Source organism: Chrysemys picta, chromosome 5, assembly GCF_011386835.1.
Source record: "Chrysemys picta bellii isolate R12L10 chromosome 5, ASM1138683v2, whole genome shotgun sequence".
Classification (NCBI taxonomy): Eukaryota; Metazoa; Chordata; order Testudines; family Emydidae; genus Chrysemys; species Chrysemys picta.
Window position 1 is genome coordinate 96381073 of NC_088795.1, and position 21866 is coordinate 96402938.

At 39.3% G+C, this 21866-nt stretch overlaps 1 protein-coding gene across 6 annotated transcripts in view; it reads right to left on the minus strand.

Annotated features, from left to right (window-relative positions):
* The window catches only part of GUF1 (GTP binding elongation factor GUF1), a 47010-nt gene that overhangs the window by 10958 nt on the left and 14186 nt on the right, over positions 1-21866 (minus strand). For all 6 annotated transcript variants that reach the window (XM_042841793.2, XM_042841794.2, XM_005300621.5 and 3 more), the window contains 7 exons: positions 21547-21611; positions 20032-20235; positions 17681-17820; positions 9685-9808; positions 8739-8871; positions 3254-3397; positions 1610-1743 (listed from right to left, as the gene is read on the minus strand). In XM_042841793.2, coding sequence (XP_042697727.1) covers positions 1610-1743; positions 3254-3397; positions 8739-8871; positions 9685-9808; positions 17681-17820; positions 20032-20235; positions 21547-21611 — 944 coding nt within the window. The remainder of the gene's footprint in view (positions 1-1609; positions 1744-3253; positions 3398-8738; positions 8872-9684; positions 9809-17680; positions 17821-20031; positions 20236-21546; positions 21612-21866) is intronic.

Here is a 21866-nt window from a genome sequence, read left to right on the forward strand (position 1 = left end):
CTTGCACGACTATCCCATTCGCAGAGAAAACAGCAGTACTTTGTGTATCCAGTCTGCAGACCAAGCAAGAGAGCAACAACCTTCAAATCGCCACAAAGCTGCCACTGATGTTGGTCATAGTTTATGCACCTCAAAAGTTGTTTCATGTTGTCCTAGGTTTCCTTCAGATGGACTGCATGACCAACTGGAATTTATGGCAAAACATTGCCGTTGTGCAATAAAACAGCTTTAAGACTCGTCTTCGATGAATCAATGACCAGTCTCCACTCATCTGGATCGTGAACGATGTTGAGGGCTGCCATCACACCATCGATGTTGTAGCAGGCTACAAGATCACCTTCCATGAAGAAGAATGGGACAAGATCCTTTTGACGGTCACGGAACATGGAAACCTTAACATCACCTGCCAGGAAATTCCACTGCTGTAGTCTGGAGCCCAACAGCTCTGCCTTACTCTTGAGTAGTTCCAAATCCCTGACAAGGTCATTCAGTTCACCTTGTGTTATGAGGTGTGGTTCAGAGGAGGAGGATGGGAGAAAATGTGGGTCCTGTGACATTGATGGTTCAGGACCAGAAGTTTCATCCTCTTCCTCGTCTGACTCAAGTGAGAATGATTTTGGTGCATCAGGAACCGGCAGTCCTTCTCCGTGGGGTACTGGGCGTATAGCTGATGGAATGTTTGGATAATGCACAGTCCACTTTTTCTTCTTTGACACAGCTTTCCCATGGAGGCACCATGCAGAAGTAACAATTGCTGGTATGATCTGTTGGCTCTCTCCAAATCATTGGCACTGCAAAAAGGCATAGATTTCCTTTTCCTTTTTAACCACTGGCGAAGATTTGTTGCACAAGTGTTGCAGCATATGTGTGGGGCCCACCTCTTGTCCTGATCTCCAATTTTGCAGCCAAAAGAAAGGTGATAGGCTTTCTTAACCATAGTGGTTATACTGCACTTTTGTGATGCAAAAGTCACTTCACCACAAACATAGCAGAAGTTATCTGCACTGTTCACACAAGTATGAGGCATCTCTGCTCACTTTGGCTAAACAGAAATGTGTCCCTTTGCAAAATCAAACACTGACAAATAAGAGAGCACGACACTGTATGATTTCTAGAGCTGATATAGGGCAATTTGTTCAGCAGAGTGATGTAAGCTTCGTTATGATTGCACCATCCATGACTTCTAGGAATAACATGATGCAATTCATATCATGTATGACGCAATACCAGCTTCAGATTGCATCCTTCATTGTTTTGCCTAAAAAGCAAGTACTGTCCAAACCCAGTCATAGATTTATTCATAGATCCAGTCAAAGATGTATTTTAGTCATTTCTGGTTTAAATTGAGATCCCTTCCCTTTATAACTCACTTATCCTCCGCCATTCCCCAGTCAAGGGTCGTATATACTGACCCAATAGCATATCTTGAAAACTAGAGCCAATCAACAATTTTAAGCATCATTTTCGTTCTCAGTGACCCAGAATTAGTAAAGTTTGACTACATTTATTTCAGAAGCATTTTGGCTGTAGAGCAGTGTTACTTCCCATTTGTGCCTTTGAATATCTCACCCAAAATTCTTAAACTGTATTTTGAAAAAGAAAAAATTACCTAGCATATCCAGAAGAGAGTGATTTCAGAGCATCATAAAAATCCACCACAATTTCATTCAGTGGGAAGATATATTTCAGCATAACCCTGTGCTCATCAATGTACATCATGTCCTTCTGAACAGCCCTGCGAGTCTAATAAATTTGACACTTTAAAAGAATGAACTCTCCTCAGTAGAAAAATCTCACAACACAAATACAGAACAAACAGGCAAATATGGAGCTATTATTACACAGAGAGGTTCTGGCAACAAGCCATCAGACAGTTCGAGTACTTTTTTTCAAAAAAATTAGTTTTGTTTAGATTCCCAGAATTCATGGAGAATTACAGCATCATAATTCAAGAAGTGGCCATTTTTGGACTAATGGTCTAGGGATCCTTCCCATGCATATATTTCCTAATGCCTCTTGCCTCATCACTGAAAATCTTAAGAGCTTCTGCTGCTGCTCCCTAATGTCCTAATCTTGCAAGCAGTTCTTCGTGGGTGGGCTTTACACCTACAGGCAGCCCCAATAAAGTCAAGGTTGTTAGACACAGGAGAGCTACCCATGGGGGGGGGGGGGGGGGGAGGGCGGAGGGGGAGGAGGGGGGGGCTTGTAGGATCAGGGCCCAACTCCTTTCAATAGTCTCTTATTTTTATGTATTTATTTTACTATACAATGTCTTCATCCCATATATACTTTGGGCACTAATGTAACAAACATAGTAGTATATTGTCCTGAATTATGTATACTGTAATTTTGTATACTACAGAGCATTTTGTGACAAAGTTTGTATATACAAAACCATATAAAATACTGCATTTATTTATTTTTAATGTACCCATTTAAAAAAAAAAAAAATCAAGTAAAATATTGCCAATGCACAGGGGGAGGTGTTTGGGTAAAGAATTAAGCTTTTAAAATGTGTACTGCAGATGTAATCAATTAAAACAATCTGTTTTCTACCAGAATGGGATTATTTGAATCAATGGCTAGACTTTACATCATCTTGCTTTGTTCCACATCTGTACATGGCAGAGTCAGGTAAAGCATACCATATCTACACTTGTCAGAGAGACAAGAAACTGCAAAACTCCCTAAGTTAAGCAAGAGAAACTACTGTTTTTCAGGTCCATGGATAGAAATTATGTTTCATTAAATTACTCCTACATATGCTGTACCTAATACCACCAGCATCTCCCATTGGTGATTCCCTTCCTTAGTAGTGAAACAAACTAGCAAAACCCCCTCTCTTTTATTGGGAGCTGGAGCAATTGTTCAAAAAGACTCTCCGGGGTTGAGCTTGAGCAGCTATCTTTCACTGGATGATCTTGTATGCAGTGTTGTAGCCGTGTTGGTCACAGGACATTAGAGAGGCAAAGTGGGTGAGGTAGTATCTTTTTTGGACCAACTTCTGATGGTGAGAGAGACAAAGTTTCGAGCTACACAGAGCTCTTCTTCAGAAGTTGGTCCAATTAAAGATATTACCTCTCTAGATGACCTTATAATTCAGAAAAGTGATGTCATTCATACCTGACCATTTTAAATCTTGATTTTATTGAGAGTATTATTACTAAACATTCCTATGGTTCCCATCACTGTGGTATCTAGACACCACATGTGATTTAACACTGCAATCACAAAACTAAAATTCTATACAAACCTGACACAGAGTTATGATTTTTCCAATATATTCATCGGGTGTTATGATAGTCCCCAAAACGGTTGGTTCCAAATATTCTGATACTGAAGATTTATCAGGAAACTCAGCAGGGTTGATAACAGTAATCTCCTCTTTTCCATGCTCCTACAAAAGGAAGGACATCAACCGAATCAAGAACTTGCTTCCACAAGAGTCCCTTTACAAGTACTTCTAGTGAACTTTATTCTCTGACCACTGATTAGAGGAAAGACATTTCTGTAAATTTATTTATGAAAATAAGAACATTTACATTATCATTCCTTATTTCATAAGTTTTTGATGTTCATTAAGTACAAGGAAGCAGCAACATTAGAATGTTAAGCTATCTTTGAAGCATCAGGTATTAATGATTGTCTGGTACAGTAAGGCAGGTAATTATATCCAATATCAAGTAGATTAAAAAACACAAAATTTTACCTCTATCTTACTATTGTGCCAAAAGTAGTGGACCAAAATAGAGTGTTTACTTTTTAAAAAATAGGCATCATGACTGTGATTCAAATTCTGCAAGCATTTCTCACACAAAACTCCCAGAATCAAGCCCTTTGTCAACAGAAAGTTAAATCAATGTTTATTTTGAATCAATAAAGCATTGCTGCAGAGCATCTATAACCTCTCTTCAGAATGTTGTGGTGGCTTACAATAGACTAATGTATCATTTTTGTTCATTCTGGTTAATTTAAAATGCACTGAAAGTAAAGGGGAAGGATAATCAGTGCTCAATTTTTCTATTTATTAAATTGAGTTAGTTTTAATTGTAAAAAATCTACAGGGATGTTACAATAGATGAAAAATTGTCACAAAAAACATATAGACTCATAGACTTTAAGATCAGAAGAGACTATCATTATCATCTACTCTGACCTCCATATATATATATATATAAATGACTTTTTATACTGCACTTACGAATATCACTAGCTCCCATCCTATGTGTCCATGGCAGTATTTCTATAAGACTTTTCCCATTTAAAATACATGAAAAAGGGGGGAAAGCATCACAAAATTCCATTCCAAATAAAATAAATTTTATTGCAATTGTTTGGAGAAACACTTGTGGGTAATGTGATTATCCCAAATTCGTGGCAAATATGATTTTAAAGCACAACCAGACAACGTATTTCAGTCAAGACATAAAAGTACTTGAACGGCATATTTTTAAATGTCAGCCATCTAAATTAGTATGTTTAGATACTGAACTGAAAAACTGATTTATCATCAATTCAGAAGTATAGGAATAAAATACAATGTAATTAAAATCTCCTAAATACCATACAGTCTTGTCTACCATCAATGGTTATCATAATATGAATGTTAGATTAAAGGAGCAGCTGAAATGTAAGCACTGTACCTCTGCAAAAGATAGTTTTAAAAGCCTTTCTTGTTTTCACTATGAAAATTCATGCACCATCCAGGCATAATGTAGAAAGATTATTATGAATATCAATGAAGAAGAATTTCACACAAAAACTACATTAAAAGATCATTAAGGCTGAAAGATGATCAGTGAATAAAGCATTTGCTCAATATTTATTTTTTATCCTCATTGTTCAATATGAGGACCCCTTGTCTTCACTGCATAACATCCAATCCCCACACTGAAGAAGGGCACTTTCATTATTCACTACATATTGACTAAATTCTGCAACAAGTAGAAGGCAAGAGTCTCAAACGCTGAGTTACAGATTAATGCTTTACACCATTTGACTGATGGGATTCCAGACTTTTAGATGGTATAAAGAATTGGTTCTGGTTTTAAACAATTTGAGATAGCAGCCACCAAAATCAGTTCAAAATTGAAGTTGCTGGGAAAAGGCAAGATAATACTCAGAACATGTTATTCTGAAGTTAGATATCTTGACCTAGTAAGCTAAGAAATTAATGGTACATTTTCAAGCTGTCCAGCACTGTATAGCATTCATTTTTATCGCCCTAATGGTTTGCAAGACAATGGACCTGACATCAGTCAATAGTCCCATCACTCCAGGAGTGTTATTTTATCATTGGTCTTACAAGTTGTGGACTTCAGGCCAACACAACTTTTAATCCTTGTGACTCACACTTTTCTGAAACAGTCACCCTTTAATAGAGGGGTTATGTGTTATCTAAAGGGATGCACAGAACCACATGGACTATGATAAGAAATTGCTTCATGGCAGGACTGTATTTCTTCCCTCATCTTTGAACTCCAGTGAATGCCAATTTTAGTCACCTTCAGTAAAGTGAGAAGAGATGGAATCCCACTGCACGCTATGTTTGTGCTGAACTGTAACTGAAAGGCTACAGCTCAGAAGAAAATGCAATTTCTATATTTTGCATAATTGTATTGCTAGACCCATTACTTGTGGAACCCATGATGAGGTGTATTGGAAAGTAAATTGCTCCCATGGAACAGGTACACACTAATTTTAAATTAAAGTCAATGGGAAATTTATGAGTTCTTGAGCAGCACGCTGCAGAAATCCTTCACTTTACATAAGATAGCACTAAACTCATGAACAACTGAAAAATTTGCCATTTTATTCTTGACTGTATTCCAATTAAAGTAATTCCACTCAGTGTCTCCTGCCAAAACAAAAATTATACAGATGAATCACAAGAGTCTTTTCATAATTCAATTCAAATCTTGTTACAGCTTTTTGGGAGAGAAAAATGTGGGAAATATTGTCACTGAGAGGAAATGGTGTCCGTATAATATCAGTCACTCAGCACTAAGATCCGAAGTCACTTAGAGACAGGATCTCTCACAGACAGCACAATGTAAACTTAATTACCTAAAAATAAAATAATGTTATTTTGAGTGCTGGATTTCATAGCCTGAAGTTAGGAAGTGCCAGAATTATAGTTGCCTGCCTGTGCAACATTAATTCTGCCCTCTTGTGCAGATGCATTATGATATGGGTCTTGAGTTACATGACCACAAATTATGTTTTCCAAACAGAGGGTTAAATATGCAGTAGTCCCATTTTACAGACATCTTAGCTGAGTAGATAGATTTGGAAAAATGTTATAGACAGTGTGACTGAATGGCCAGCCTGATACTAGGGTCCTGCCATACCAGAGACCTAGATTCTAACTCCAGTTTGTGTAAACTCTCAATGGATAGGAGGCCTTGTTCAATAATAAGGGTTTTGAAGGGCACAAGTCAGTAGAACAAGTGAGACTTGAGCTCACGTCTCTTTGGTGCAGAATCTATATTATCAGTGTCCCAGTAGTGTTCTGTGTGTGGCACATGAGCACATGTGCCATGCCCACAGAATATACATTTTTTTTTTTGTCTGTGAAGGAGTTAAGGTTGTTACCCACAAAAAGCAAGAAAATGCTAAGTATAGCCCCAGACTAGGAGAAATAGCTCAAACACCTTTACTTTTGACCTAATATGAACAGCTTGTCCCTCCACTCACAGGCACACAACTTACCATTACAACTAGTGTAATACCACATGCCACACGTTGCAGCCTTAATTCTGCCCCGTTTGCCCCCTTCTGCACACATCCCTTTTCCAGATGTTTTCTCCAATACTAGCAATTGTGGATGTTTGGGTATGCTTTAGAGGGTAGTTTAGCAAGGAGCGGTGTATGCTGAAGGGTGGATAAAGGGAGTCTGGAAGGTTGGCATCTGTAGATGAACAGTTACATTTGTGATGTGTGGTCTGTAATTGTAATTGTGATAATGTACCTGTGGGTGCAAGGATAGATGATATGTACTGTTAGGCAGCTTAACTTTTTGTTTCCTTGCTTCTATGGGTTTGTACACTAGGCATGTTAGGTGTGTAGCAACCCTAACTGCTTCCAAACAAAGTCTGTATATTACCTGCCTTGTTTTGTTAAGCTCAGTTGGAAGTTGACACTGGATGAGGGGGCAGACATGGGGGGAGGGCAAAAGTGCAGGGGAGAGAATCCTTTATCTGTCAGCAGCTCCAAATGAACGCTTCTCTGTTGCAGTACAAAATCTAACAGAAGAGCATGTCTCCATGTGGAGAAGGTTTTTCCTCATCAATCAGGTTTGCATGCATCCATCCCCACGGATAATGCATGATTATGGAGTTATGACGAGGCACTAGGGCTGTCGATTAATTGCCGTTAACTCGTGTGTTTTTCTACATTTTCAAATACGCTGATTTCAATTACAACACAGAATACAAAGTGTACAGTGGTCACTTTACATTATTATTTTTTATTACAAATATTTGTACTGTAAGAATGATAAGCAAAAGAAATTTTTTCACTTGACCAGAGCTCAGAGAGCCAGGAAGCAATTCAATTCACCTCATGCAAGTACTGTAGTGCCAATCTCTTTATCATGAAACTGTAACTTATAAATGTAGATTTTTTTTGTTACATAACTGCATTCAAAAACAAAACAATGTAAAACTTTAGCTACAAGTCCACCCAGTCCTAGTTCTTGTTCAGCCAATCGCTAAGACAAACAAGTTTGTTTACATTTATGGGAGATACTGCTGCCCGCTTATTTACAATGTCACCTGAAAGTGAGAACAGGCGTTCGCATGGCATGTTTGTAGCCAGCATTGCAAAGTATTTACGTGCCAGATGCACTAAAAGTTCATATGCCCCTTCATGCTTCAACCACCATTCCAGAGGACATGCGTCCATGCTGATGACGGGTCCTGCTTGTAACAATCCAAAACAGGTGACATTGTAAACAAGAAGCATTATCTCCTTCAAATGTAACAAACTTGTTTGTGCGATTGGCTGAACAAGAAGTAGGATTGAGTAGACTTCTAGGCTCTAAAATTTTACATGTAAGTTCAACTGTCATGGTAAAGAGATTGCACTACAGTACTTGCATTAGATGAATTGAAGAATACTATTTCTTTTGTCTTTTTACAGTGCAAATATCTGTAATGAAAATATAAAGTGAGCACTGTACACTGTGTTGTAATTGAAATCAATATAGTTGAAAATGTAGAAAACATTCAAAAGTATTTAAATAAATGATATTCTATTATTGTTTAACAGCACGATTAATTGCTATTAATCTTTTTATTGGCTTGACAGCCCTACCAGACACATATAGAGCATGCAGGGTTTTTCACAGCAGGACAAACGCAGGGCATAAATGGCAATTTTCAAGAGCTCGTAACTCAGCAAATTTCGTATATGTGCACATGGAGCCAGCAAAAAGAGCCTCCTGGTTCCCAGGACTATCCCCTGCCCAATTTCAATGCAAGCTACAGAGACACTGGAACTCTTTTTTTTTTTTGGGGGGGGGGGGGGGGAAATAGGGGGGGGGGCAGAGAGGAGGAGAAAGAAAGAACCCACAGCCTGAAGATTTTTTCTAACATATAGTGCTAAGGAACCTAAACAAGGGAGACGATGCTGCTGCTTCACCTATAAGAAGATACTGATCTACAATTTATTTTACTGGCTTAGAAAATGTTTTAGGCTGATGTTCATTTCAAGCTCCTGTAAATCAATTAAAATACCTTTATCAATTTTGCTGAGGAAAGAACAGCCTTATATGGAACAGTGGGTGCAGTCAAAATGACAGATGCATTGTATTCTTGCTCCAAGCGCTGATTAAAAACTTCCAGATGTAGAAGACCAAGAAACCCCAACCTGAAAAAAAAAAAAAAAACCTTTGTTATTCAAAATGTGCACCGTATTCCTACGGTATTATTTTACATCATTAATACAGTACTAGGAGACTAAATGATTTGGCAATGTCAAGCACAGTAAAGGCAATCCTTAATCCTGACTAATGACATCTGTGCCCTTTGAATCCGGGATAGAGCTGAGCAAATAATTTTTTGGGTTTTTTTTTTTTTTTGGTGTGGTTTGGCCAGCAAATGGGGGTGAGTGGGGGGAGGGGGTGTTTCAATCCCCACTCTGGAGCAGGGCATCTCCACCCACCCTCATGAGTATGCTAACCACCAGGCTATAGGCAATTCTAGAATGGGTTGCCCTCAATTTCTCCTGTTCCATTTTGTATAAATACTCATTGCGCCAGAGAGTGAAAACGGCTCTATAGCCTGGCAATTACGGCACTCACCTGGGTGGTAGCTAAGGTAGGTCAGAGATGTGGATTCAAATCTCCTCTATGCCCAATTATGTTATAACCCTTAGCCCAGTGGTTAGTGAGACAGACATGCAAAGAGACACCCCCAAAACTGAACTTTTTTGTAAATCCACTATTCATCTGAGAAATGTCTCCCAACTCTACTCCAGGGCTTTTCTTGAAGGAAGACTGCCAATCAAGACAAATTGTGTGCTGTATACGAATATGGACTAGAATTAAGATCAAGTACTCACTTTAGGCCTAATATTAATTAGAGTTAAAATCCCCAGAAGTAAAAGATCTATACCATCAACAAGTTCCCATGTATATTATAAGACACTTCCTAAAATTAAAGTGTAGTAATTGTTTCTCACCTCCATCCAGCTCCTAAGGCAAGGCTGCTATCCCGATGAATAGTTACACTGGAATCATTTAGTGTCAGTTTTTCTATAGCACTTTTCAGGTTGTTATATTCCGACTGGTCTACTGGGTACATTCCTGTAGAAACACATTACGCTGTTCACATTCAATCAAATTTGACATGATAAAGAACCTGATCTAGCTGAACCAGTTAACCCGTTTGAGCCATTTAGCTACATCTTGACAGTTTATCTTTCATTTAAATCCCTAAATATAAGTAATGTAATGAATAGGGAATACCTTTCTTCCATTCCAATTCACCTGTCCTACAGAAATATGCATTTCATATGAAAGAGTTCAAAACAACTGAATGCCCAGAGATGTTCATATTCTTAGAAATTCACCAGGACGAGGTGAATACATTTCAACTGCAACTTTAAAATTTTAGAATTACTTCAGATAGAACAGTGGTTCTCAAACTTTTGTACTGGTGACCCCTTTCACATAGCAAGCCTCTGAGCGCAACCCCCCTTATAAATTAAAACACATTTTAATATATTTAACACCATTATAAATGCTGGAGGCAAAGCGGTGTTTGGGGTGGAGCTGACAGCTCGCAACCCCCCATGTAATAATCTCGCAACTCCCTGAGGGGTCCGACCCCAGTTTGAGAACCCGAGATAGAAATATCATGAAAAATTGTTACAGTTCAAACCCGACAAATAAGATTAACTCTATGGGAAACTGAATGGCCCTGAAAGATAATAGGCCAAAAATGTGTGGGTGTAACACATTTGCAGCATTACTGGAGGGCATCTATCAATTGTAAGGGATTAATACTCAAATGCTTCCCAAGCAATAAAACAACATCTGTAATTTTACATAACTCCTGCTGTAACCTGCCCTACACATATAATTTACACCACACAAACAGAATTAATGCCTTTTGATGAAACGCTCCTTCCAAATACATGTGCAGCAAAAGGCAAGGAAGTAATGTGCCACATCAAATCATTAAAAGTGAAAACATTTAAATAGTGACGAACGGTGCTAGTTACAGGATCTGTTGTGCCTCTATGGCACAGCCATGTCTTGGGACCAGTGTAGATTGCTCTGCACCAAGAAGCTCCCCTTCTGGACACAGGGTACCTCCTGGAGTTCCCTCAATGTAGGGGGTATCTTAGCATTGCTATCCTCAATGGTATTGGTGCTGGTACAAGTCTGAAGGACAGTGCAGAGGAGTGAAAACAACATGGCCCACCCTCTCTGGTGCACATTGAACATGGCAGAAGTACCACTGTACTACTTCTCCATTTACCTGCACATGCCCATGTAAGGGCTTGGCACAATCTGGGCCATAAGTGTTTACTGTATTTTCCAATAAGAGCTTTATAGGAAATATTCATAATTAGATTTCATAAAGCACAATCACGTCTTCTAAAGAATGTTTATGTTAAATGTGCTTGCTAATATTCCTTAATGAGGGGGTGGAGCTGACTTAGTCTGGCCAGATTTAAAAGCCAGTTACTAACAAACATTGGAGCAGTGAACAGTATCTAGGAAGAGAAAACAATGATTTTTACTGAGGCTCCTACTGAGGAGAGGAGAGGAGAGGAAAGAAGATGGTTAGATGCAGAAGCTGGGGGACGTACATCATCATTGAGGGAGTATCTGGTGGAAGCTACTTATGCGTGAAACGTCACTTGGCAGAGCGGATCCAAGGATTAGAGATGAAGCTGGAGATGATGATGGAATTTAAAAGGGGATTTGAAGGTATAATGCACAAGAGGACAGAGAAGGTGGTACAGCAACTAAAGATCTGCGGACACCTGCCAAACAAAAGGAGCTAAAGGGAGGACTGCCAGATCCATGGGAAAATGTAACCATAAAGACAAAGCAGAGGAAGAGACCACCTAGTGGTGGTGAAATTAGTTGAGTAACAGTTTTGCTGCACTGAAGAATGAGAATTAAAAACAGGCAGAAGATGTGGTGGCAAGAAAGAAAAGAAAGGAAGCCAGTTCCTGCAGAAAAGAGGAAGAGATGATGGACCCAAGCCTAAGGAAAATGGAGGATAACATGCAGAATTTATTTGGGTCACAATCACTTTGAGGAAGGATTGTAAAAGAGGTGTGTTGGGATAGTGTTAGGGGTCTGTTATAGTCTCTTCTCCCCCAAGGGTCAGACTCGGATATGGATAGCAAGCTCCTTTAATATCAGCGATAAATAGTTTTGGAAATTATATCATAATGGGAGACTAACTTCCCTGATATAGATTGGAGAATAAATATTACTAACACTCTTAGGGACCAGTTATTCCTGGATGTGATAGATTACAGTTTTCTTCTTCAAATTGTCACTGGACCAACAAGAGGTGATGCAATTTTAGACTTAGTTTTAGTAAGTAGAAGAGCTGGTTGTAGGAAATAGCTTTGGATCAAGTGATCACAAATTAATATATTAAATAGGATAATCAAAACCAGGTTGTCAACTATGTTTTTTTATTTTAAAAGGGCAGATTTTAACTAATAACCTTAATTTCCCAAAGAAATCAACTGGACTGAAGAGCTCAATGACTTAAATGTGAAGGCTTGGAATTTCTTCAAATGAACTATACAAAAACTATCTAAGAAATCTGCATCCCAAGGAAAAACCTCATGGAGGTTAGAAAATGCAGGAATAAAGTGAGAATTTCTAAAAATCAAGCTGAATTAGCTCTTGCCAAAGAAATTAAAATAAGAGGGTTTTTAGTTATATAAATAAAAAAAAGAAAAAGGAAGGATGATGTTGGCAGCTATGCAGTGTAGATAGGAAGAAGACTAAAGATAATCTAGGTATGGCCCAAAAACTAAATGAATACTTTGCCTCAGTTTTCAATTATTATGATCATATGGAACATGTGCATGAAGGCACCATGACTGATGAAAATGAATGTCCAGAAATGGAAATTACCACAATTGAGGTGGAAGAAAAACTTAAAGAGCTTGATGCGTTCAAGTTGGGTGAAAACGGGAGTGGGGGAAAACAGATAACTTCCCTCCCAGAATACTGAAAGAACTGGCACGTGAGATTGCGAGTCCAGTAGCAAGGATTTAAGGAAATAAATCTATCTACTCAGGGGTAGAACCATATGACTTGAGAACAGCTAATGTTGTACTTATTTTTAAGAAAGGGGGAAAAAAGTGATCCAGCAATTACAAACCTGCTAGACTGACCTCAGTGGTATGCAAGGGTTAAGAACAAATCTTGAAGGAAAGAATAATTAAATTCATACAGGTAAATGGTAAAGGGTTTACCAATGGTAGATCATGCTGGACTAACCTAATTTCATCTTTTGAGAAAATAACGTTTACTGCACTTTGCTTATCTAAAAGATGGAATAAAATTGAACTTCAGTAAAGCATTTGACCACACATAAAATTATTAGTTAAATTAGGGAAGATGGGGATCGGTACAAGCATTGTAAGGCGAATAAGAAATTGGCCGAAGGGGAAACAGCACTGGGTTGTGCTGAAAGGTGAATTATTGGACTGGAGAGAGGATACTAGTGAAGTTCCTCAGGGATCAGTCTAGGGACCAATCTTACTCAATATTTTTATTAATAACCTTGGCACAAAAATTAGGTGTGTGCTTGTGACGTTGTGCAGTCTATATGGTTTTATAAAAACTTGATAATAAGTCAATATAATGTAACTGAGATAGTTTTAGAGAAAATACGGTAATAAGTGAATGTAACGTAACTGGGATATGCTTCATGCAAAAGGTCTCTTGTAAGGTATCATTACAAAGCTTATAATCTACTGAGTATGATCATCTGATTTGTATAAATGTACCACTCTTGTATCTAAAACTGATATAAAATGTAACTCTGAGGGCCTATTGTAATTGTGTAAAGTGTGGACCATTAATGATGGTTTGGAATCTTGATGACTCCCATTGTCTGCAGATGGCCGTATTTACCTGTGAGTCTTCCTGTATATCTGTGTGCTGGCAAGTGAGTAATGAAGTCTTGCAGTGACATGTGATCATGTCACCTGAACTGAAATCCATCTTTAACCTGGTGCTTTTCCAGTGAGGGGGGGGGTGGAAACCCAGAGAGACAAAGAGTTCCCGCCTTATGCAAAAGATATATAAAGGGGGGAAGAGAACAGAGAGAGAGAGGAGCCATCATGAAGAATCCCCTAGCTATCACCTGAGCTGCAACAAGAGCTGTACCAGGGGAAAGAATTGTGCCCAGGCCTGGAAGGTGTCCAGTCTGAGAAAAACTTACTGAAGCATCTCTGAGGGTGAGATTATCTGTATTCAGTTTGATTAGGCATAGATTTGCGCATTTTATTTCATTTTGCTTGGTGACTTACTTTGTTCTGCCTGTTACTACTTTGAACCACTTAAATCCTACTGTCTGTATTTAATAAAATCACTTTTTATTTAGTAATTTACTCAGAGTATGTATTAATACCTGGGGGAGCAAACAACTGTGCATATCTCTCTATCAGTGTTATAGAGGGCGAACAATTTATGAGTTTGCCCTGCATAAGCTTTATGCAGGGTAAAACGGATTTATCTGGGTTTAGACCCCATTGGGAGTTGGGCATCTGAGTGCTAAAGACAAGCACACTACTGTGAGCTGTTTTCAGGTAAACTTGCAGCTTTGGGACAAGTGATTCAGACCCTGGATCTGTGTCTGGAGCTAGACAGGGGTGTCTGGCTCAGCAAGACAGGGTGCTGGAGTCCTGAGCTGGCAGGGAAAACAGAAGCAGGGGTAGTCTTTGCACATCTGGTGGCAGCTCCCAAGAGGGTTTCTGTGATCCAACCCGTCACAGTGCTAATAAAATTTGCTGTTGATACAAGTTTGGAGGCATCGTCATAAAGAGGAGGATCAGATTATTACACAAGATTATCTAAATGATCTTGAAGACTGGAGTGACAGAAATGGGATGGAATTCACTAGTACAAAATGCAAGGTCAGAATTTACGCTACAACCTGGTGGCTCATCAGTTGGAAATGACAGAGGAGAGAGACCTGGGTGTGTAGGTCGATCAGAGGATGAGCAACAAACATGATGCATCTGTGAAAAAGGTAAATGCAATCCTAGGACATATTAGGTGAGACGTTTCCAGTGGAGATAGAAAAGTATTAATGCCATTGTACAAGGCATTGGTCAGACCTCATCTGGAATACTGTGTACAATTCTGGTCAACCATGCTCAAGAAAGATTAATTCAAACTGAAACAGGTGTAGACAAGAGCTACTAGGATGAACAGAGAAATGGAAGGCCTATTTTATGAGATGGGACTAAATGAGCTTGGCTTGTTCAGTATCACAAAAAGAAGGCTGAGTCTCTATATGATTGTTCTCCATAAATACATTAAGGGGGTAAGTACCATGGACAATGAAGAGCTATTTAAGCTAAAGGACAATGTTGGCACAAGAACAAATGATATAAAATGGCCATGAACAAATTCAGACTGGAAATTAGAAGGTTTCTAACCACCAGAAGGGTGAGATTCTGGAACAGCCTCCCAGTAGTAGCTGTGGGGGCAAACACCTTAGTTTTGAGAAAGCAGGACACATTTAGGAGTGCAATTGTATGACAGGTTTGCCTGTGATGGTGGAGGACAGAGAACAGCAGCCCTGCGGCTCACTTCCAGTTTATGTTACGAAAGCTTCAGGGTTCAGCCGGCCACTTGCAGGGGTCAGGAAGTGAAACCTTTCCCCCCCACCCCTATGTGCCCATATATTCTGGGAGGCTTTTTAATCTTCTTCCTCTGAAGCATCAGGGATGGCCACAGCTGGAGACAGGATACTTGGCAGGGTGGGCCAGGGCTCTGAGGTGGCACCAAGCATTCTCTCTCGCTCTCTCTCTCTCGGGGGTGCTTGGCTAGCTGGTTCTTGCTCATATACTCAGTCTAACTGATCACCATAAGTGGGGTCGGGAAGGAATCCCCCTCCCCAGGTCAGACTAGCAGTGACTTTGGGTTTTTTTTGCCTTCCTCGGAAGCATGGGGGTGTGGATCCCTTACCAGGATTATTTGGGTATATCTCATTCAATCGTTTCCCTGCCACTGCAGGGGCCTCATGCACTGGTGCACCTTGGTCTGTCCTATTCTCTTGCCTCTGGCACTTAATAGTCTAGTTTCCTGTGGGTCTCATTTATTTCCACTGTTAGATTTAGTGTGTGGGTCCTGGGTGGTGGTGGTGGTGGCCTATGATATGCAGGAGATCAGACTATCATGCAGGAGATCATCAATTTTCAAACTGTGGGTCGGGACCCCAAATGGGGTCGCAAGGGCTGGCTTAGACTTGCTGGGGCCAGGGCTGAAGCCTGAGCCCCACTGCCCAGGGCCGAAGCCAAAGCCTGAGGGCTTCAGCCCTGTGTGGTGTGGCTCAGGTTGCAGGCCCCCTGCCTGGGGCTGAAGCCCTTGATTCAGCTTTGGCCCCCCTGCCCAAAGCGATGAGGCTCGGGCTTTGGCCCCCCTACCCGGGGCACTAGGGCTCGGGCAGGCTCAGGCTTCGGTCCCCCCTCCTGGGGGCGCGAAGTAATTTTTGTTGTCAGAAGGGGGTCACGGTGCAATGAAGTTTGAGAACCCCTGGACTAGATGATCTAGTGATCCCTTTTGGCATTAAACTAGGACTCTATACATTATTCCATTAAAAAATGTTAGAAGGACATTATTAAGTTTCAAAGTTAAACCCTCAAAAGTTTAAGACATGCCAGAATTAACTGTTTTAATGTTTGTGCTTAACATGACCCACATATCAAGAGCACACAGAACCAGACTGTAGTGGAGTTCAGCATAGCTCATGATTTGAAGGAGCAGAATGCTCAACAAAACAGCAGCGGTTCCATGGTGCCAGGCAAATTGTTGTTGAAAAGCAACTAAATATGTATCAATGAGTTCCTGCTCCATTCCTTTGCGTTTCAGATGGGTAAGCCACTCCTTCCCCTCAAACATAGTTAAAGATGCAAATGGTCAAGCAGCAGCCTAGCAAAAGCCTAAGGGCCTGTGAGGAGAATAGAAGACACTCAGATTTTTTCCAACTTCAAAGGAAAGCAACTGTCACAAAGGTAAGATTGATCTGAAGATTTTAAAGAAAGGAAGACTTGTATGTGAACTCCCTTATCCCTGAAATTCTGGGTTTTATTTTTTGTTTGGTTTTGGTTTTATTACTTTTACATTAGATCCACAGTCATTTCATAAAGATATATTTTAGCTTCATATCTTGGCAAACAAGAACTGGACTGCAGAAACACACTGCAAATTAGCCCAAGATAATTAGCTTCTTTTATAGCCTCCAGTATGCTCATGCATCTGAGGAAGTAAGTGAACTTTTTCCATTCTCTCAACACAGGTTCAGAAGATAATTAATGCGGCTCTTTTCTTCTGCTGCTTTTCCTTACAATTATTTCCCCATCTTCTGTAGACAGAAATATTGCCTCCTGTGAACCTACTAGAGCAAGCAGTGACAAAGTCAATGTCACTACTGACATGCTTGAAGTTAAGCACACACTTAAATGTTCTGCAGGATCATTTTGACAACCAGTTTTGGTCACTCATCACTTTTTTTTTTTTAAAAGGTGTGAAACAAGGGCTGCTAATGATAAAATGAGGCTTTTCCCATAGAAAATGGTTCACAATAGACAGCAGAAATTGCTTATCAGGAGGAACAAGTCCAAATTAGTGACACGATTCTTGAAGATGTACAAGTTTATTTTCAGCCATGACAGGCCTATGTGAGCTAAGATGATCCTTCCATAGTGAAAATAAGTGTTAGCCTCTTATTTAAAAGCAATCTGCAAGCTCTCTTAGTCTTGTCTAGGTCAAACACAGGAAAGTTTTACAAGGTTATATAGGCATCACATACCACTCTAGAATAACTCTGCTAGTGTGCTTTCTTCAAATCCCCTTAATGTGGATGCATGTTCTTAAATTTCAGTTGCTTGAGTAGCTCTCCTACTCTTGTATGGAACATAAAACTGCTTCCAGTTTTTGAATCAATATACTCCTCACCTGCAAAGACCATTGGTTTCGCTGATTTAAAGCCAGGCAAAGGCTCCACTGGCTGCTTATGTAAATACAGCGTGTCTCCTATTTGGGCTTCCGTAACCTCTTTCATCCCAGCAATCAGATAGCCCACCTGTCCAGCATATCTAAATAAAATTGGCATTATATGGAAATATTTATCTTGTTTAACAATATTTCAAGTTTCTCCCTCCGCAGTTAGCCCCCTCAGGAATATAAGCACATGTTCTCCCCCAAAGTGCACATACTCAACCCAAATTGTTCCTCCCTTGTTTACATACCCCTAGAGACTCTCTTTACAGATGGATCTAGGACCTAGTTACTATTCGAGGTTAAATGTCTATTTGAGGCTGAGTTTTTGGATTTCCAGCCCTACGCTGTTTCAAGGCAGGGGCTGGGAGGTACTTTTCTGACATGTAGGACACAGAAACCAAAGTAGTATCCACACACTACAAAGTCAGTTTCAGATACAAGGAAAGGATTGCTTGGGCAAGAAGCAATGTCACCCCTCTGTTTGCCCTCAAACCCCAGTAACTGCCTGGGTTGTGGAAGCAGGTGGATCACCATCGTATGCTGCTGGTGGTATGGGAATCCAAAGTAGATGGTTAAATGTAGAGTTGTGCAGTCAGCAAAGCAGGTAGTTCAGACTTCCCCAGCTTCACTGAAAACCTCTGAGAAGGGCCTTTAATCAGCATTCAGCTGCAAATTTTGTCAGAACTTACCTTCACTCTTTGACTACGGCTACCTGCTTTCCCTCACACTGCAGGGGAGATGAACTACTTTTCAACAGCAGTTGCACTAAGTCAAGTAGACTTACACTAAAGGCCTTCCCTGTTTGGTTAGATAAACAGCTTCCTGCCTCACTTGCTTTGACCATCAATCACAGACCACTCTCCATGCTGTTCTGCATTGCAGTTATGCACAGAACTTCAACGGGTGTCCCAGCAGCAACTATAAGATGATCCCCCCACCTTCCACTCTTACCCAAGATAGCCTCTATGGATGAATTGGAGGCTCAGTCTACATGTTCAGCATGCTATTCAAGCACTGCTCTGATGGCTTTTGTGTCCGAGATATCAGATCAGTGCCCCCAGGAAATTTAGGTGGGAAAGGACTGGAAAATAGAAAAACCCAGTACACAATTTACTTTTGCTCCATAACAAGTGTGAGCACCAGAGTTATGAGTGCTTTCACAATAATTAAAATACCATCAGTACTTAGGCTGCCCATTTAGCTGTAGACACCCTTTAAAAAGAAATCATGTTTCCCTACTTTAAATAAATAAAACCTCTACCTATTTTTACACCTAAAATGCCCATTCCCCTTAGACTCTCTCTACTAGGGGAAGAGAGAGTAACACCAAGTAGATGGCCATGATTGTTAAAGAAGCTAGCAGGATGCTCCCAGACCAAATGGCCTTTATTCTCCTATTATTATTTTATTTCAAGGGGTTGTGATTCACCACCACAGGAGTAGTTATGCATTCTGAAAACCTTTTAAAATCATATTTATGATTTTAAAATATAAAATCAGACTTCAGGATTTTTAGAGGGTGGCTCATTTCATTTTGTTCTTCCAGTTTCATTACATTAATGTGATATCACATTGTCAATCGTGTTGGTTTGATGGCAATGCATTGTGTTGTCAAATGGGAGGCACAGTGCGTCATTGAAAGTAAAACTTTTATCATCTATTACACACTAAACATATGTGTGAATTGACTGATCATTAAAGATGCAGGATTGATAACTCAGGAGGCTGAAGGTGTTTTTCCAAAAGTGTCTAAGTGACTTCTGATCATAAGTCCCATTGAAAGTCAATGATGTTTTTCACTCCTAAGACACTTAGGCATTTTTAAATCATCTTTTTAATTGAAGAACCGATATACAATGAGCAACAGCTATGCAGTAAGCTCCTAACCTAAACTTGTGCCTAAGTCATATTGATAGCTCTATAGATGAAAGGGTAGTTCTGTCACCAAATCCATTCAGTCCTTGATTTCTCTCTGCTCACACTGCAAAGAAGGGTCCCAACAGTGAAGCTGGTGGTTTGCATGTATGTGTTGTGGACACTTGCTTACTAGAATTGACTGAGAATAGCAACTCAAGCCATGAAGCTCCTAGACAAAGAATTTCAGAGTGGGATTTTCAAAATGCTCAGCATTGGCCTAAATTTAAATGGAACAGTGAGAAACAATGCTGAATGCTTTCAAAAATCCACCCCGTCTCAACCATCCAAGGCTAAAACTGAACAGATGATCTAGAGATTCAAGACATTATATCAGATTATTCTAATACTCATTTATTATGGTTTTTTCCCCCAAAGAACTTCTTACTTACAATTTATGAGTTGGCTGTTCATTTGGCGTCAGAATTCCTACTTCGTTAACTTCATAGGTCTTCCTTGTGTGAGCAGACACAATCTTATGTCCTTTCTGAACCTCTCCACCAAAGAGCGCAATGTTAGCTATGACACCCCTGTAGTGGTCGAAGGTGGAGTCAAATACCAAGGCTTTCAATGGGTCTCTAATGTTAACACTGGGTCTATTAAGAAAAATGTAAAAAATACATTTAATATGTATTAAATAAGAACATGAACTGTAGACTTTTTCATTGAAAGTCAAATGTAAATTCATCTGTTTCAAAACATTCAAACAAAATGTTCATACAAAAATAGATGCTAATCTAAAGTGCAGAAAACAAAAATCTTGAAGCTGTGTGAAATTGGAGATTTGCTATTTATGGCATACAGAATATTATGAGAAGATTTTTAAGTCATTCCATATTTCCATGTCTGATCATAAACCTATGCCAGCAGACTGATCTCTTAATAATATTAATGTTCCAAATTAAGTGTATTTTGTTTTTGTCGCTGAGCTTTATTTCATGATGGCAGAAATTAATTTTAAACCATTAAAGTGTTTTTTCCCCACTAAAGTTCTGATCATCAAGAATATCACACTGATACAGTTCTTCCATCCCCCACTGACTTCATTATCGTTTAGGTTCTGTTTGGCATTTATCACTGTAGATATTACCCAATAAGAAACAAATAGAATTAAAAGCAAAATGCTGATTTAAATTTGAACTGGGATTTAGCAGCCTTTCTTGTCATGCTGACAATGGTCAAATTCCCAAATAAAAGTCTCGATTAAACTGCAGTTCAGGCTGTAAAAGCTGAAAATGCGTATTGGTAACTCGGGGCCCTGGAACAATTATGTAACGTAATGTAATGTAACTAAACAATGTAATGCTCAGAAGAGAGTGAAAATCTAAAACATCTGATTAAATATAAATATTTCAGAAATCTGTGCTTCCCTGGATTGATCTCCAGTTACTTACAAAATAATATCTGGGGGAAGTACATCATTTCTAAAAAGGAAATTTAAATAACCAATCACAAAAATGGTCTTGCTTTCTCTCTGCTCCCTTGTTTGTGGGCTTACAGCAGTAGTGTTAGAATGTAATGGATTTTCTCTCTCTCTCTCCACTTCATATAATGTCACCTATGTTAATGGTTTTTGTGTTATATTCATCTTTAATAATTCCCATATATACGGGGGTAGGGGGGAAATACACACACGGTTGAAAGGATTTACCAAGCAATGAAAAATCTCTTTTCTCCAAATTTCATTCCTCAAAATGAAATGAAATCTTGTCCTAGTCACCTCAAAAACAGGAATCCCACCCTCCCAATCCAGTAACAGCAAACTACAAGTGAGAAATTTCATGCAGAACAGATTTGGTATAAGGAATTTAAAAGGGCAGCTCAAAAATCTGTCTAGTTACCAAAAGCTAGTTACCATCATAAATGAGCAAAGTCTACCACTGGCTCCATAAAACACCAAAACTTACGGTGGAACCTTTTCAATAACTTCCTGAAGAACCTTTTCCACATTCGTTCCTAGTTTAGCAGAAATCTAGAACAAGTTCAGAAAAAAGTTTTATTGGGAATAAGTCTGCTGATATGTATTATCTATTAAATTGAAAATGAATGCCATCTTAATTTTGACATGTTAAAAGTATGATGCTTAGCTACAGACTCAATGGGCAAGCTTCTGGGCATGTTAACTCAAGCCTTTGTTAAGCTCTATTAAAGGAACCTGATATGTCACAAACATTCTATAGTACAGAAACAGACACATTTCATGCAGAAGAAAAGATGTCAGAGAAAG